Source organism: Thermochaetoides thermophila, assembly GCF_000221225.1.
Source record: "Thermochaetoides thermophila DSM 1495 unplaced genomic scaffold scf7180000011818, whole genome shotgun sequence".
In the NCBI taxonomy this organism is placed as follows: domain Eukaryota; kingdom Fungi; phylum Ascomycota; class Sordariomycetes; order Sordariales; family Chaetomiaceae; genus Thermochaetoides; species Thermochaetoides thermophila.
Window position 1 is genome coordinate 2,832,864 of NW_006383034.1, and position 14,781 is coordinate 2,847,644.

General features: G+C 47.6%; 3 protein-coding genes across 3 annotated transcripts; 1 reads left to right on the forward strand and 2 right to left on the reverse strand.

The window, feature by feature from the left end:
- Positions 1-499: 499 nt before the first annotated feature.
- Positions 500-700, forward strand: CTHT_0047560 (uncharacterized protein; the record flags this gene model as incomplete). The annotated part of the gene is made up of 1 exon (XM_006695062.1): positions 500-700. The coding sequence occupies one exon, from the start codon at positions 500-502 to the stop codon at positions 698-700; it is 201 nt and encodes a 66-aa protein (XP_006695125.1).
- A 461-nt stretch (positions 701-1,161) lies between these two features.
- On the reverse strand, positions 1,162-2,807 carry CTHT_0047570 (dehydrogenase-like protein; the record flags this gene model as incomplete). Its single annotated transcript, XM_006695063.1, has 6 exons — positions 1,162-1,440; positions 1,538-2,016; positions 2,091-2,301; positions 2,402-2,538; positions 2,602-2,697; positions 2,765-2,807. 6 exons carry the CDS (start codon positions 2,805-2,807, stop codon positions 1,162-1,164), a joined length of 1,245 nt encoding a protein of 414 aa, XP_006695126.1.
- A 3,560-nt stretch (positions 2,808-6,367) lies between these two features.
- On the reverse strand, positions 6,368-8,233 carry CTHT_0047580 (uncharacterized protein; the record flags this gene model as incomplete). Its single annotated transcript, XM_006695064.1, has 7 exons — positions 6,368-6,507; positions 6,571-6,801; positions 6,869-7,191; positions 7,253-7,522; positions 7,585-7,846; positions 7,906-8,085; positions 8,158-8,233. The coding sequence occupies 7 exons, from the start codon at positions 8,231-8,233 to the stop codon at positions 6,368-6,370; spliced, it is 1,482 nt and encodes a 493-aa protein (XP_006695127.1).
- Positions 8,234-14,781: the final 6,548 nt, after the last annotated feature.

Below are 14,781 nucleotides of genomic sequence, written 5' to 3' on the forward strand. Positions count from 1 at the left end.
TAGGTGCTGCCGCCCATAACCGTATGAACAAAAGCTAAATTCTAAGATGAGTCGCCAAATATTGTCTCCTTTAAAACCCACATCGGCGACTCAGGAGTAACTACTTTTAGAAATAGTTCCCTTGAAGCACATGCTGTTCACCTGGATTCCACTGTCCATGTGGCGCTTTACGGGGGTTATGGCAACATCCGGCTCTCGCCGAGGATGTCAGTTACCGGGGGGCCCGGCAGCAGCAAGCGCGCAATGCCGAGCTTAAATCTTTACCGCCCTCCTTCGCCCTTTTCCCGACACAAACTTTTCGACTTGCAACCCAACGTATCTTGCCCATCCACTGCTCGCCTTCGGTGGTGCCCGGGTGCTTGCTGTTTGTGCTGGCTTGGACATTGTGGATCAAACTGTATGTTTACCCGATCAGGCCCCCCAAGTTGTTAAATCGCTCACGCTGACGAACCGGCATTCCCAGTTTAAAAAACCGCGACTTCCCAAACACTTAGCCACGATGTTCCTCACCCGGGCCATTTCCGTCACCAACTTCGTTGTTGCCACGTCGGCACTGACGTTCCAAGTCTGCGTCCTGTACCCTTGGCACAAGCAGCTCGACGATGACTTCGAAGCTCTGAAGAAGGAGCACCTTCGAGTTCTTGGCGCCATCAAGGCCATTGGTGAAGGCGCTGCCGGTCAGAAGGAAAAGGCTGTGTGAAGAACACAAGTGCCAGCGGTGGATGGGCGTGCCAATGGGGGTGAGAACGAAGGGAGCTCGCTGCTTAGCAGCATCAGGATGCATACGACTGGAAACTTCACAGGCATAACTACTGGCTAGTATATGCTGATGGCGCTATCTGCGAGGGTTTGTCATGATTTCATCTATTTTTTTTCTGTTATAGTCTAATACAATAGAACTGAGTTTGATCTTTTGGGAACGAACTGCAACAGTCTAGAATTCCGAGAGGCGTTACTATGTCTTATCAGACAAGTTGTGCTTTAGATACATCAGATATTTTACCGATCCGTCAGCAGCTTGTATGATGGCAAGAATGGCTATAGTACATCATACACTCACTAGAGCACACTCCTTGCAACCTTACACCCGACATCTTGGGAGCCCGCTCATACCAAAACCACCTCCGTCACTGTGCCACCACAAGCTGGATCAAGAGCGATTTACAGAACGATTAATCCTGGTGTCCCGGATGCACGTGGAAAGGAGAACCGTGTCTCGACAAATACTTTTTGAATCAGGTCCTCCTTCGCATCGAATTTCTGATAGACTTTGTCGAGGTCTTCAAGTCGGTAACGATGGGACAGCATCTGTGTTGGGTCAAGATGCCCCCCTCGGATTTGCTCCAAAAGATCAGTCCAGTAGAGATGCACTGGCGCCTGTCCATTGCCAATGAGACGAATTCCTCGCTGCATCAGTGATCCGATATTGAAGTGGTTAGTCTGGAAACTCAGATATTAGCATTGAAAAGCAGTCAGCGGCTCGGAGATCAAAGCAGCTTGTCACTTGCTCTAACAGAACATGTGACAGCTCACTTACGTATCCCACATAAACACCTGTCACTCCAGCTCTGCCATAGTTTCTAACGCTCTCGATCATCTCATTCAGTATCTCGCTGGTGTCCGTCTCCGCTCCCAGACACATTTCCAACCAGTGCAGCCAGCCCTTGGCATACTCGCCTGCTGCGCACTCAATTGCAACATCTGGTCCCCTGCCGTCAAACAATCCCTTGAGCTTGCTGACTACCGTTTCTCCGTCGGTGACACCAAAGCTCAATGTTTGATAGTCGATCAGTTGGAGCTTGTCTCTGTGCGTTTCTGGCCATCGCTTCGAAATGGCAGTAAGTCGCGGTTCCGTATCAACAAAAGCGATCTTACGAGCACCCTCACTAAGAGCAAAAATGCCTGCCATTTGCCCAATCGGCCCTGCCCCAAAAATCGCTACATTGTCCCCAGGATAAACTGCTGTGTCCTTAACAGCGTTGTAAGAGGTGGGAAGGACATCCGAAAGGAACAACGCTAGGAGGATGTTTCAGCATCCAAGTTTACCCAGTGCCGCCATAATTGCAGCTTTCCCATAAAAGGAAACCTACCTTTCTCATCAGGTACGTCGTCGGGGATTTCGAGCAAGTTCACATCACCAAGTGGCACCCGGACATATTCCGCTTGCCCGCCAGCAAAGCCCCCAGCAAGGTGAGAGTACCCAAAAAACCCAGCCGTCTGGCCCCCGTACAGCGCCTTCATCAATCTGTTGGTGTTTGTTCTTTCGCATTGTGATGTGAGCTTTTGTTTGCAGTAGAAACACTAAACTCAGTCAGCATGAGGACGTTCCCGGTGATTATCTTTAAACAAAGTGCAAAGGAGTTATCAAGCTTCTTGATATTACTCCAATCGCTTGTCGTACCTCTCCGCAAGCGATCTGGAAGGAGGCAACGTAACGCTTGCCAATCTTGACGTTTTTCACTCCAGGACCAATTTCATCTGCTACACCACAAAATTCGTGTCCCAAGATGTCACCGTAATTTAGTTGCATGATTACTCCTGTCCAAGTTGTCATGACTTGTCCAAAAATATCAGAATTAGACCTGCTTGGGAACTGCGTACCGTGTAGAAGATGAAGATCGCTGCCGCAAACGGTGGTACCTGTTACCTTAAGAATAACATCACGATCCTCGATAATTTTGGGTTTCGGAACATTGACTAATCGTAAGACTGGTGTGAGTTTGTTTCCGGATCAGTATGCATTGTGTTCACAGAGTTGACGGACCGATCGCGACCTGTTGCTTCCCCTGCCACACCAAAGCCTTCATGGTGTCAATCGACTCATTGGGGGACTGAAAGGTAGAAATATCTTGTCTCACTGTAGCGTCTTCGTGTCTGAGACCTTTTTCGATACGGTATGCTGCCTGAGATAATGCCATTATCTAACCTTGAACTTATTTTCAATCAACGTTAAATATGACATGGTCCGCAGTTCCCGAGGTTCTTCTGTCAAAAATAACGGACGATGCGTCGGCCAACAATGAAACGAGGTTTTTATGTGTTTGACTGGTCCCACCAGTCAAGTCCCAAGGTTGAATTAGAGGTAACACTCCGTCTCCAAAAGATTGCGTCATAGTACGGGACTGACGTCGTAGAAAGCGTTTTGAAGACAAGATCTCTCTATTCCATGACCTTGAGACCTCAAGCACCGTGCAGATGTTAAAAAAACTCCACAGGGTCTGATTGGAGAACTGAAACTAGGACAAGTAAGGGAAGGATATGGGGAGGGAAAAATGGAAGTATGAAACTTGAAACCCTAAGAATGTAAGGAGAGCATCCATGAACAAGATATTGAATGAACGCAAGGAGAGAAAGTCAAGGTACACATTTCTTAGAGTGGAGCTTGCTCTAAGAGCAACGGAAAATTACTTTGGGTGAGTTGTGCTGAATTAAGTTGCATTTCCAACCCGAAACACCCATGAGGATATGCCCTTGTGGCCGAGTGGTATCTAGAGGACACTTCTCTTCTTGCCCCCTTACTGGCTTCAACAACCCGCTCGCGGGGAGGCTGAACCCGAGAGCCTTCTGGTCCTCCTTCCAAATGTTCAGATTAGGCCCTCCCAGATCGAGCTCCTAGGCCAAGCCTTCGATGCTGCCACAGGGCAACCAATACCGATGCTGCAACACCCTCGCCCCCTCCTCCGTGCTCGAGCCCAACCTTACAGAGATAGAGCTTGACATCGACTCTTCCGAGTCAGTGTCTGTGCTGGAGATCCAGATTCCCCAAGGCGCACGGGTAGCCCTGCCCCCCGATCTTGGCACAACCCTAACCCCTCCTTCCCCTCTGCTAGCACGAATTTTTCCCTCGACGCAGGTTTTTTCCCCAGTGCAACATGTACATAGTCCAGTAATGTAGCCTTTGCTCGCCGTCACCATGAGCATGACCTAGGACCCTAGGGGGTAGAGCCGGTCGAACAATAGAATTCAAATTCAAATTCAAACTCGCCCATGAGGATGCTCAGTCGTGCCCACGACACCGGCAGGCAAAAGGTACATATGCACTGGCTAATCTAAGCTACATACACGCGGGGAAACCAGAGAGGGAAAACCGGTGCGTATCCGCGAGATAAAGGAGCTATATTGAAAAAGGGAAAGATGTAGGGAAAAAAACGAAAAAATGGATTAGGAAGGGAGAGCGTGAGGTATCGTGATGTCCAAACTTGACTCTTGATTCTGATTCTTCACCGTTAGGGGTGCGCATCGTTCGAGATTGCAAAGTGGTGCGTAAGGGAGAGTGAGGAGGGCGTTAAGCAGGGATGACCTATCCTATTTGATGGTTCCTGGCTGAGCCGTAAGGTTCAAGTTATGATTTATCTATTCTAGAATAGTTGGCATGAGTGCCAAGACGCTCTGGGGTCAAGGCGTCCGGCAAGTGGGTTGTTATAGGAGGAGATGGCCTCTGGATACCGTCTCGCGCAAGAGCAAGTTTGATCGCACTCGGCGGGTGGTTGAGCCGGACGTGGTACTCGAGGAAGTCACCGCATCCCGATGCCTGGAGCCACATAGCGAGGCATCTCCTGTCGAACAGGCGGAGGAAAGGTTTGGCCGAAGGGCCATCCCAGAGGCTATTTTGCGGTTTATTGGCCCTCCACCATGTTGTAATATCTGGGGGCGGGGACCTTACGCGGCCTGGGAGAGGCTTGGGGAGTCCGAGCCAAACTCTAGGCCTCGGACGGCGTGGCCTCAGAGAGGGCGTGGTTAGATGCTTTGGGCTGCTTGATGCAGACGAGACTAGCCTTTGTGACGTAAGAATTGGGCACGGAGGGCAACGTGGAGCGCTAGTTGAGTCGGGTCCCGGACCCCAGAGAGTTGCGCGTGGTTATTCATGTACATGAACGATGCAACTTGTTGTGACGAGTAATGATGGGCAAAAGAATATAACACAAAGAGCATCGGTGACCATGGGGATCTTGGGCAGTCCAGTGTCCGAGTGAAAAGTAGATCCTGCCCACTTAAAGGAGAAGCGACGCCTCTCGCAGAAGGTCGTTGCCCCTCGTAGATGTTTGGGGGGTGTCCCTGGTCCATTAGGTCCTCTTTGAGTAGGTTGGACTGAGGGCTAGGCCAAGTCCACGTTGAGTGTAACCAGTAGCCCGTGGTATCCTTGACGTGATCTAGTCTCTGCGTCATGGACAAGGTCCAAGGCGGATCTTTAGGAATAGCCCTGGCGACATCTGGGGGACAATGTTTGATAAGATTGCGGCCGTTATCATCTTCTATTGGCGTCGGAGTTTGCGAATCTCATTCAGGAGAGCAATCGCAAGCATAACGACCTTCTTGCGAGCAGTCTCTCAATGCTCTTACCGAATACGGACAGTAAGGCGATCGGCCGCCATCCTTTGTAGGATCGGGGGTCGCGGCCCGGTTTGGATAGAGTGATCACGGTTGCTTGCTTGAACGCCGAGGGGAAGTAGCCGAGGAGAGACTGGTCTCAGAGAGACGTCGGGTGATCGGCAGCAATTTGTACCAGGCTTGTCGAACAATGTTAGAGGCACTCCATCGGGACCCGGAGTGTCGGACGTCTCCCCGAGGAAGCTGTCAGTTGAGTTCGATGTCCGAGGGCGGGACATTCAACTTGATTCGTAAGTCTTGCAAATCCTGACCCAAGTCTAAGCCCAGCTTACCCGAGAATACTAAGTGTCCAAACTACTCCTCCCTTGGAGCAGCAAGCGCAGTAACAATTTTCGCACCCGAGATATGGATTGGACGACAAAACATGCTGCAAGCTATCCAGACGTATCTGAATTAGACCCAACGCAGCACTAAAAGATATCCAGATGAGTCATCCTAGAAATACTGCTGAGCTTGTGAGTACTGACGATGTGAAGACAGCCAGGCCAGTTGCTCTCAAATCTAGCCAAGGGGCTCATCGGGAGAGAAATGAGTCTTGAAAGGAAGGGAGTCCTAACATTCAACGGCCGTTGGAGTCGAATAATTCTCTGATTCCAGTTCAGCAATGTGAGACAGGGAATAGCAGAGGAAAAGCAAATAATATACCACTGGAAACGCAAATAAAGAGAAATTTAATCAGCAATCTGGGCATGACAGTTATGATTCTAATTTCAAAAGAGCTTAGTAGTCTTTAAAAAAAGCAGCAGTATCTGGCGCTAGATGAACAACGGATGAATGAGTGAATTTTGGAGCATCTTGAACAGCCTGTCTTGGTCAATACACGTGCTTTATCTTCAAGTGTGGATGCTATCTATGATCTGTTCTGACAATAATCGTCAAGCCCTCTGACGGGCGATAATACTGAATAAGATGAAACATGTTGGCAAAATGCAGTCCTTGTCCTTTTTCCAATACTACCGGTCACCAATGCATAGGCAACCTATCCGTACAATGTCTTCTCTGCTGCTTTGCTAACATCTTGTTTTTGCATTACGCCTTGCTCTAAGTGCTCTTCCCTTTGCTGCACAATCTTTTCCACTGCAGCAACCGCCTCATCAGCTAGTTTCTTGTCCTCAAAAACTGTACGCAACATGTTAGCAACGTTGACTATCAAAAATTCCTAGAACAACGGGAAATACGTACTAAATGCCAATTCCTCAAGTGTTCTCCCAAATGTCTCGGGGAACATAAAGTACACAAAGCAGACCTCGAAGGCCAGCCAGCAGCAGTATGAGATCAAGTAACGCCACCCTGCTTTATCAAGACCGATAGGGTTGACAAACGTTGTAAAGAAGCCAGCAAGTCGGCCGAAAAGCTGGAAGATCGAAATGCCGCGGGATCGCTCTGCATACGGCCACACCTCAACCATGTATGCTAGTAAGAGTCGTCTTGGTTAGTGAAACTTGTCTCTAGTGAAATGACATTGATGAGAGGCTCATACTGTATGTGAGAGCATTATAGCCAATATTATAACATGGAGAGTATGCATAAATGAAGAACAGTGTCGCAATGTTAGCGGCTCGGTTCGGATGCCCGGAGTCCTGGGCGGTTTGGGCACGCTCCGTTGAAATTGTCCAAGCAATGTAGCACAAGAGCAAACTGATTGTGCAGGTCAGGTACATCACACGGCGGCGAATCCTTGTAACAAGAAGCGAAACAGTAACGCCGCAGAAGAGACTCCAGCACGCGATGGAGACATTGATCTTCTGTGTGTATGTAGAGTCCTTGTACCCAATCATCTCCAACAGATCCACCAAGTAGTATCTGGTAGCGAGTCAGCTAAATAAGTTACTTGGGCGACTCCAGGAACTTTTCATCAACTCACGAGATTAAGGTGTTTCCGGACCACTGTGTAAAGAGGCCCAGCATACAGGTAATTAGCAAACGCCTGCGCATGCCTGATGTTTTGACGATGTCCATCCAGGATCTTTTTGAAGCTTCCATCTCCAGCCGGATCGTAGTTTGCATCTGCGCAAACTCTGCTGCAACAAACTCAAGTCCGCGGTCTCCTTCGCCGTGGTATTTGGTAAGGATATCCTGCGCTTCTTGAAGGCGATCTTTGCTGATTAGCCAACGAGGGCTCTCTGGAAGCAGACTGTACAGAATCAGCAAACTCCTTAATGTCTGAAAGAACATCTTACACATTTTGATTCTTACAAGACGAAGCAGATTTGGAGCAGTGAAGGGCATACTTGGAGAAGAGAAGGAATTCTCCACGCCCAATCTGTTGTAATGTTGTTCGTGCGGAAGCAAATAGCTGCTGCAATGATCTGGCCAATAAAGTAAGCAACATTGAAAAGCGACGTCAATACGGGGCGTTCTTTGGGATAAGCAAGTTCTCCTATTAAGGACGAGCCAGAGACGATGCATGTCGGGATGCCGAAACCAAGAATCATGCGCGCAATGATATACATTCCCACTAATTATTGCTGGTTAACATTGAAAAGTCAGAGACAGGGCGGTTTGTTCAGTCATTACCATGTGTGCTGAAACCTTGGATGATTGCGCCAATGACCATGATGACAGAGCCTCCAAAAATGGACCACCGACGGCCAAATTTGTCATTCACAATGGGGATTAGAGGAAGCGAGAGGATAGCTCCGAGAGAGTATGCCGCAGCGATGATGCCCTTCAAGGCACCCTTGGGATTATTGAAATCTGCATGTTGATGAATTTTGTTAGCACTTTAAGAACCTGATGTGATGACGCGCGTCAAATGGCAAAGTTTACAATTTTTCCACGCTGGCACAATCTGCAAAGCGTTGATCATTTGAGAGTCGAATCCCGAAGTAAGCTCGATGCCCATACATGTTGGGAAAAGGACAAGGTAGAGATAGAAGAGATTAGGTTTTTGAAAAAACCATTTTTTGTCTTCAGCAGCAAGCCGAGTGATGATGGGGTCTGACTTGCCGACCTCGGCCGAATGAGCAGCTCCAATAGCCATTATGTTGATAACAGACAATGCATTCGAATAGCAATACGTAGACAAGAGCGCAGAGCTAATGGAGCACTGGGCAGAAGTCACAAAAGAGCTTGTGAGAGAGCAGAACACTGGGTGAGCTAGTGCTGACTTAAACAAGGTTTTATGAGTAATTAGTCCCCTTGGATTAGCGGTGGACATGGTGTAACATTAATTTATCACGGGCCGAGTCCTCTTACTTGTTTAAGGCCGCAGAGCATGCAGCAAGTTCAAGGCTACATTCCCATTGGGAGGAAGATTTTGACGGCTAAATTGAAGTACATTGCAAAAGATGGTGGGACTTCCATTTACGCGCATGGTATAAGGAGCATTGTATCTACTTCATTTGAATACCGCAATACAGATATTATTTGGACGATAATTTTATGAGCGAGCCTCTTGGTACTATATGTAACGATCCAGACAGACTTCCTGAGATGGGTTCGATGGTTGCCAGGCTGCTGGATTGAGAGGAGTTCTCACACAACCAGAGTGCCCGTTGTGGTCACCAGTTGGTAAGCAACTGTTTGTATTGCTGACTAGAGACTTTCTTGGGCCAGATGGCCCTGCTTGGAATCTATATACATTTCATACACTCTTATGGCTTCCTTCTTCCTCAACAGCACAAACTGTTGAGTTAACATCCTTGGGTGTTGAGGAACGCTTTCTCGATGTTCAGTTGGTGGGGCCGAAAATCCGAGTTTGATTGGTCAAAACTCCCTTCTACTCCGATCAGTGAGTTGCACGGAAGCTACTCTCTCAGATAGAGTCATTGTTGGTTGTGAAACTATACAATTGTGATGGGCTGAAGATATATCTCGCTAAATAGATAACACAGGCACTAAAGAGAGACAGAAAAAAAAACTAAAGGTTACGGTTAGGGCTATCATAATCCGAAAACTGACTACTGACCAAAGATAACCTCAGTTTGTTTGTGACGATTGGGTAGTGTTCCTCAACACCGCAAGATCTTGACTCTCAACAATTTGTGCTGTTGAGGGAGAAGGAAGGGAAGCCACAAGAGTGTATGAGATGGATATAGATTCCAAGCAGGGCATTTGGCCCAAGAAACTCTCTAGTCAGCAATACAAACAGTTGCTTACCAACTGGTGACCACAACGGGCACTTTGGTTGTGTGAGAACTCCTCTCTCTCAGTCCAACGGCCTGGCAACTCTCGAACCCATTTCAGGAGGTCTGTCTGGATTGTTACACTGCGTAAGATTTGGCGCCTTCCCTTCAGCCTTTACGCAAGCAACAATCGTCACTCTGTCAAATTCAGGTCGAGACCCTCGCTGCTATAAGGGATGGAGACTAATCACTCTCCTGTCAGTCTTTAGCGAGGGGATAGAGAGACTAAGAGCCAGGAGAATGACGGTAGCTGCAGTCCTTTCCGGAGTGATCCACCCGGATACCGCGGGAGCCATCCCGTCAAGATCGGCTCTGGACCTCGTGCAGACTCTCATCCACGACGCGGAGACGTAAGGCACGCTAAGTCTACCATAACCTCCTCATCACTCTAGACGTGGATTCAGCTTATCCGTCGGTCCAACCCCACCTGCTCAGGAAGGTGCTACTAGTCCTGTTCATCAGTAACACACCAGTTTTTTCCCCTTTTGGGTTTTCCCGCGTGTATATAGTGTAGTTTAACCTGCTTGGCGGAATTTGATAACACCAAAGTTCTGTGCGACCTGGATACTAGTATCGTTTGGGTCTCAGAAATGGGACATTTTAAAGAGTAAAGAGCTTTCCAGTTATTTTCACGTTTTACACCTGAGCTTTACGTTCCGGTATTGAACTAAAAAATAAGGACTAATGGAGTTCCAATGTTTCTCTTAGACTGGAAAATAACCAGGACTTCGAAAGCTGAATCTGGTCTAGTTGAATGTACTGTCAATAAAGAAGGAGGCACGACGAAGAGAGGAAGAAGGAAAGAAGGTCATGTAGAAAGTTCGCTCGTATAGTAAGGATAGTGGCGAAGATATCTAACCCGAACGAGACAAATTTTCAACTCCAACGTGAACAGAATGCAAGGAAGCCTTTGGGAACGATGCAGCCAGGAGGCTGTTCAAAAGCGTGATACCTAACCAACCTGACATAATGGCAGTGCGGGGTAAAACTGAGTCAAAGCCAGCATCCCTCACACCCGCGGCAGAGTTCTTGTGCTCTGATTCGCGATAGACGCATCTTGTTTGGAATATTTTACATGGGAAATAACTATGAATTGGCCCAAGCGGGTTTCCCGAAGCTATCCACACGGTGGCCTAAAATTTACGAGTTGAAGTGCACTGCTAAAGAATTGTACATACAGCATTACTGTATGGGGGGGTAGCAGAGTTGAGCTTGTTTTGCGCATTCATCAGCTAGGCGTCAAGGAGAGCCAGAAAGTTGCGGAGCTAGGACCAGCAACCGAAGTATTCAATCTGCTGCTCCAGCGCTGCGTTCATGCGTCTACTAACAATCAGAACACGTTGTTGGGTCACACAACTGCACAAAAACGCTGCGCACAGGTGTTTGTCTGCCTTGAGCTTACGATTCAGCCTTAGCCCGCACCGTGTCAGGTTAGTTGGGCATATATCACTTATTTGAACGGCCACCTGGCTGCATCATCCCCAAAAGGCCTTCTTGCATCCTATTCGCGTTGAAGCTGAGATTTTTTTCTTGTTCATGTAAGATCTCCTCTTCCTCAACGCCCTTACCATACAAACGAGCTTTCTACGTGACTATCTTTTTCAACTTTCAGCGTGACTCCATTACCGACAGTACATCCAAACAGACCAGAGCCAACTTTCGAAGTCCTGTTTCTTTTCCAATTTTGGGAAAACAGTTTTTAACCTCAGAATCCTTGTGCTTTAACCTGAAGCCGAAACATAAGTCTTGGGGGTGGAAGGCGAAGATAGCTGAAAAGTCCTCACCCTCGAAAAGATGTTCCACTTTGGAGACCTAAATGGTGATGGCCTCCAGGTTGGACAGAATCTGGGGGTTATCAACTATCAGCAAACAGGTTTTCCGAAATCTGATTGAACTTATAATCATCTTGTGATCGATCCTGAGCTGACAACTGTTCTACAAGAACAAAAAGGTGCAAAAATCCTCAACTGGCTCTCTTTCCTGTCCAAAAAAGACTATTCGAAACAACAAGCCGACTTTCTGCGTCAAAGACAAGAAGGCACAGGACAGTGGTTTCTAGAATCTCGTCAGTTTAAGGAATGGTATAGTCTTTGTTTCCTCCGAACCTGGCTCATTCCTATTTTCCTCAAGCTAATTAGTCCACCAGGTTATCAACAAAGTCAGTAACTCTATTCTGCCCTGGCATCCCTGGTGCTGCGAAGACTTTTATCGTATCAATCGTCATCGATTATCTCCAACGGAAATTAGGAGACCGTGACGTTGGCATCGCATACTTATACTGTGACTACCGGCATATAGATAACCAGACAGTGGAGCAGCTCATTGCCAATCTCGTAAAGCAACTGTTCAGGAACAAGTTTCCACCGCCACCCGCAGTCACGGATGCCTATAACCGACATGAGAAGCATCGATCACAGCCATCATTGAGCGATCTCGAGGAGATGTTCCATGCTATTGCACCATTGTATAAGGATGGAGTTTTTGTTATTGTTGATGCGTTGGACGAGTGTCAAATGAACGACAGTTTTCGTTCCAAATTCATTGAAACACTCCTGCCTCTTCAATCCAGAGGAGCTAATGTCAACCTTCTGGCCACATCCCGCCCTGTGCCTGATATTTTGGAAGCCTTCGATGGACACTCCACCCGCCTTGAGATCGTAGCTCAAAGAGACGATATCGAGCGATACATACGCAATCGGATGTCCAGTTTGCGCGCTGTTTGAAGTATCCAGACCTCCAACATGAGATCATCAGTTGCATTGCCAGTGTCGCAGATGGCATGTAAGTTATCAGTGCTCCATGACCAATGAGTTATTGATTTAATTGAGCATATGCTTACTTTCAAAGCCAGATTTCTACTCGTTCATCTCTTCTTCGAGGCCTTGAAGGAAAAAGTTAGCGCAAAGCTTATCCGTAAAACACTGAATAAGCTTGCAGAAGACTCTAAGAAAAAAGAGCCAAAGCTTGCCCTATTACACCGGGCATATGACGATGCAATGGAGTGAATCAATGGGCAATCGGCTGGATACAAGGAGCTTGCCAAGAATGTGTTATCCTGGATCATCTGCGCTAAACATCCTCTCCAAACAATAGAGGTTCAGTATGCATGGGCTGTCAAGGACAGTGAAGATGAACTTGATGAAACCGCGATTCCTGATGTCGAAGACATGCTTTCTGCATGTTGCGGGCTTGTTGTCATCGACAAAGAAAGCGAAATTATCCGACTTGTCCACTATACAGTTCAGGAATATTTCCAGGATACTTTGACTCGGTGGTTTCCGACCGCCCATCTCGATATCGCCAGTACCTGCATATCATATCTTTTGTTTAAGGACTTTTCAGGTGGCCCTGTCAGGACATTTGAGGAGGCGCGTGTACGACTCAAAAAACCCCTCTTCACCTATGCTGTTGACTACTGGGGATATCATACATCTACGTGTTCCTCCTGCAATCCTCAGCTGCTTGACTTATTAACGAACTCCGAATGGGTTAGTATGGTGGTGCAACTTTGTGCTATGTTTTCCAAGATCAGAGAGCGCTCTTGGCTCCTTGAGGATTCAAGCCTAAGTTTGGAGTACTTGAGCCCATCCCAGAATGCATTTCACATGGTTGGTGTCTACAGGCTCAATAATTTAGTCACTGTGCTCCTTGCCAATGCCGAGGATATTGATCCTGACCAACGAGATAATCGAGGAAAAACGCCGCTGATTTGGGCTTCAGAGTATGGTCATACAAATGTAGTCGAAACGTTTTTATCAGATAGCCGAGTTGATCCAAACCGACAAGACAACGAGGGCCGAGAGCCGCTACATTGGGCAGCAGGGAATGGCAATACAGATGTTGTTAAAACTCTATTATCGAATGGCCGGATGGACCCAGACAGGAAGGATAGAGAGGGCCGAACGCCACTAAATTGGGCAGCACGGAATGGCCATACGGAGGTTGTCAAGACTCTGTTATCTGATGGGCGAGTTGAACCAAACCGACAAGATAACATTGGCCGAACGGCGCTGAGTTGGGCTGCACAGAATGGCCATACGGAGGTTGTCAAGACTCTGTTACGTGATGGGCGAGTTGACCCAAGGCGGCAAGACAATTCAGGCCGAGCGGCGCTGAGTTGGGCCATATTGCGTAGACACGCGCAGGTTATAAAAGCTATATCTGATTGGCGAATTTGATCAATAGAACGATTGGAACTACTATAGCACTAGTTGCATTCCTTGAGATAATGCTAAGCTATCTGAGATGATATATAAATCCCTCAGTTGTCTATTTTGCATGTAGTTTGATTTTTCACTTTACATTTTAGATCTTTACGATCTCGGCTTGTGAAGGAAAAAGGGCTCTTTCTGGATGAGTGGGTTCCGTTCAACCATCGATTTTCATGACAAGGGAGGTGCTAGTTATCAAGTCTAGACATCGGCCCCCAACGACCCCGTGTCACGACCAAGAGTGAGTATCTGGAAGAGTAGCTTCCGTGCGACTCACGGATCAGAGTAGAAGGGAGTTGTGGCCATCAAACTCGGATTTTCGCCGCGGCCGATGGAAGATGGGTAAAGTGTTCCTCAACACCGAAGGATATTGACTCAACAGATTGTGCAGTTGAGGAAGAAGGAGGGGAAGCCACAAGAGGGTAATAGGTGTAGATGGATTCCAAGTAGGGCCATCTGGGGCAAGAAAACACTTTAGTCAGCCATACAAATAGTTGCTTACCAAATGGTGACGACAACGGGCAGTTTTGATGTGTGAAAACTTGTGTCTCTTAAAGCAGTAGCGTGGCTAGCGTCGAACGCATCTCAGGAGGAGTGTCTGGAAGGACACAGGAGGAGTGCTCTAGTTCGCGTTTCTGGAGCGAGGCAGGTGTCTTACAGCAAGGTCGAAGGCATCTCAGGAAGGCAGTATGGTTAGATTAGTAGTACGTTAGTGCGCAGGAGTGGGAAAAGGGGAAAACGTTATGGTAGGTATTGGACGTAAGCGCGTTACCATGTCACAAGCAAGGTTGATTGCATAGGATGAGGATGAGGATGAGGATTAGGATCAGGATGAGGATGAGGATGAGGATTAGGATTAGGATTAGGATGAGGATGAGGATGAGGATGAGGATGAGGATCAGTATTAGGGTTAGGGTTAGGGTTAGGGTTAGGGTTAGGGTTAGGGTTAGGGTTAGGGTTTAGGGTTAGGGTTAGGGTTAGGGTTAGGGTTAGGGTTAGGGTTAGGGTTAGGGTTAGGGTTAGGGTTAGGGTTAGGGTTAGGGTTAGGGTTAGGG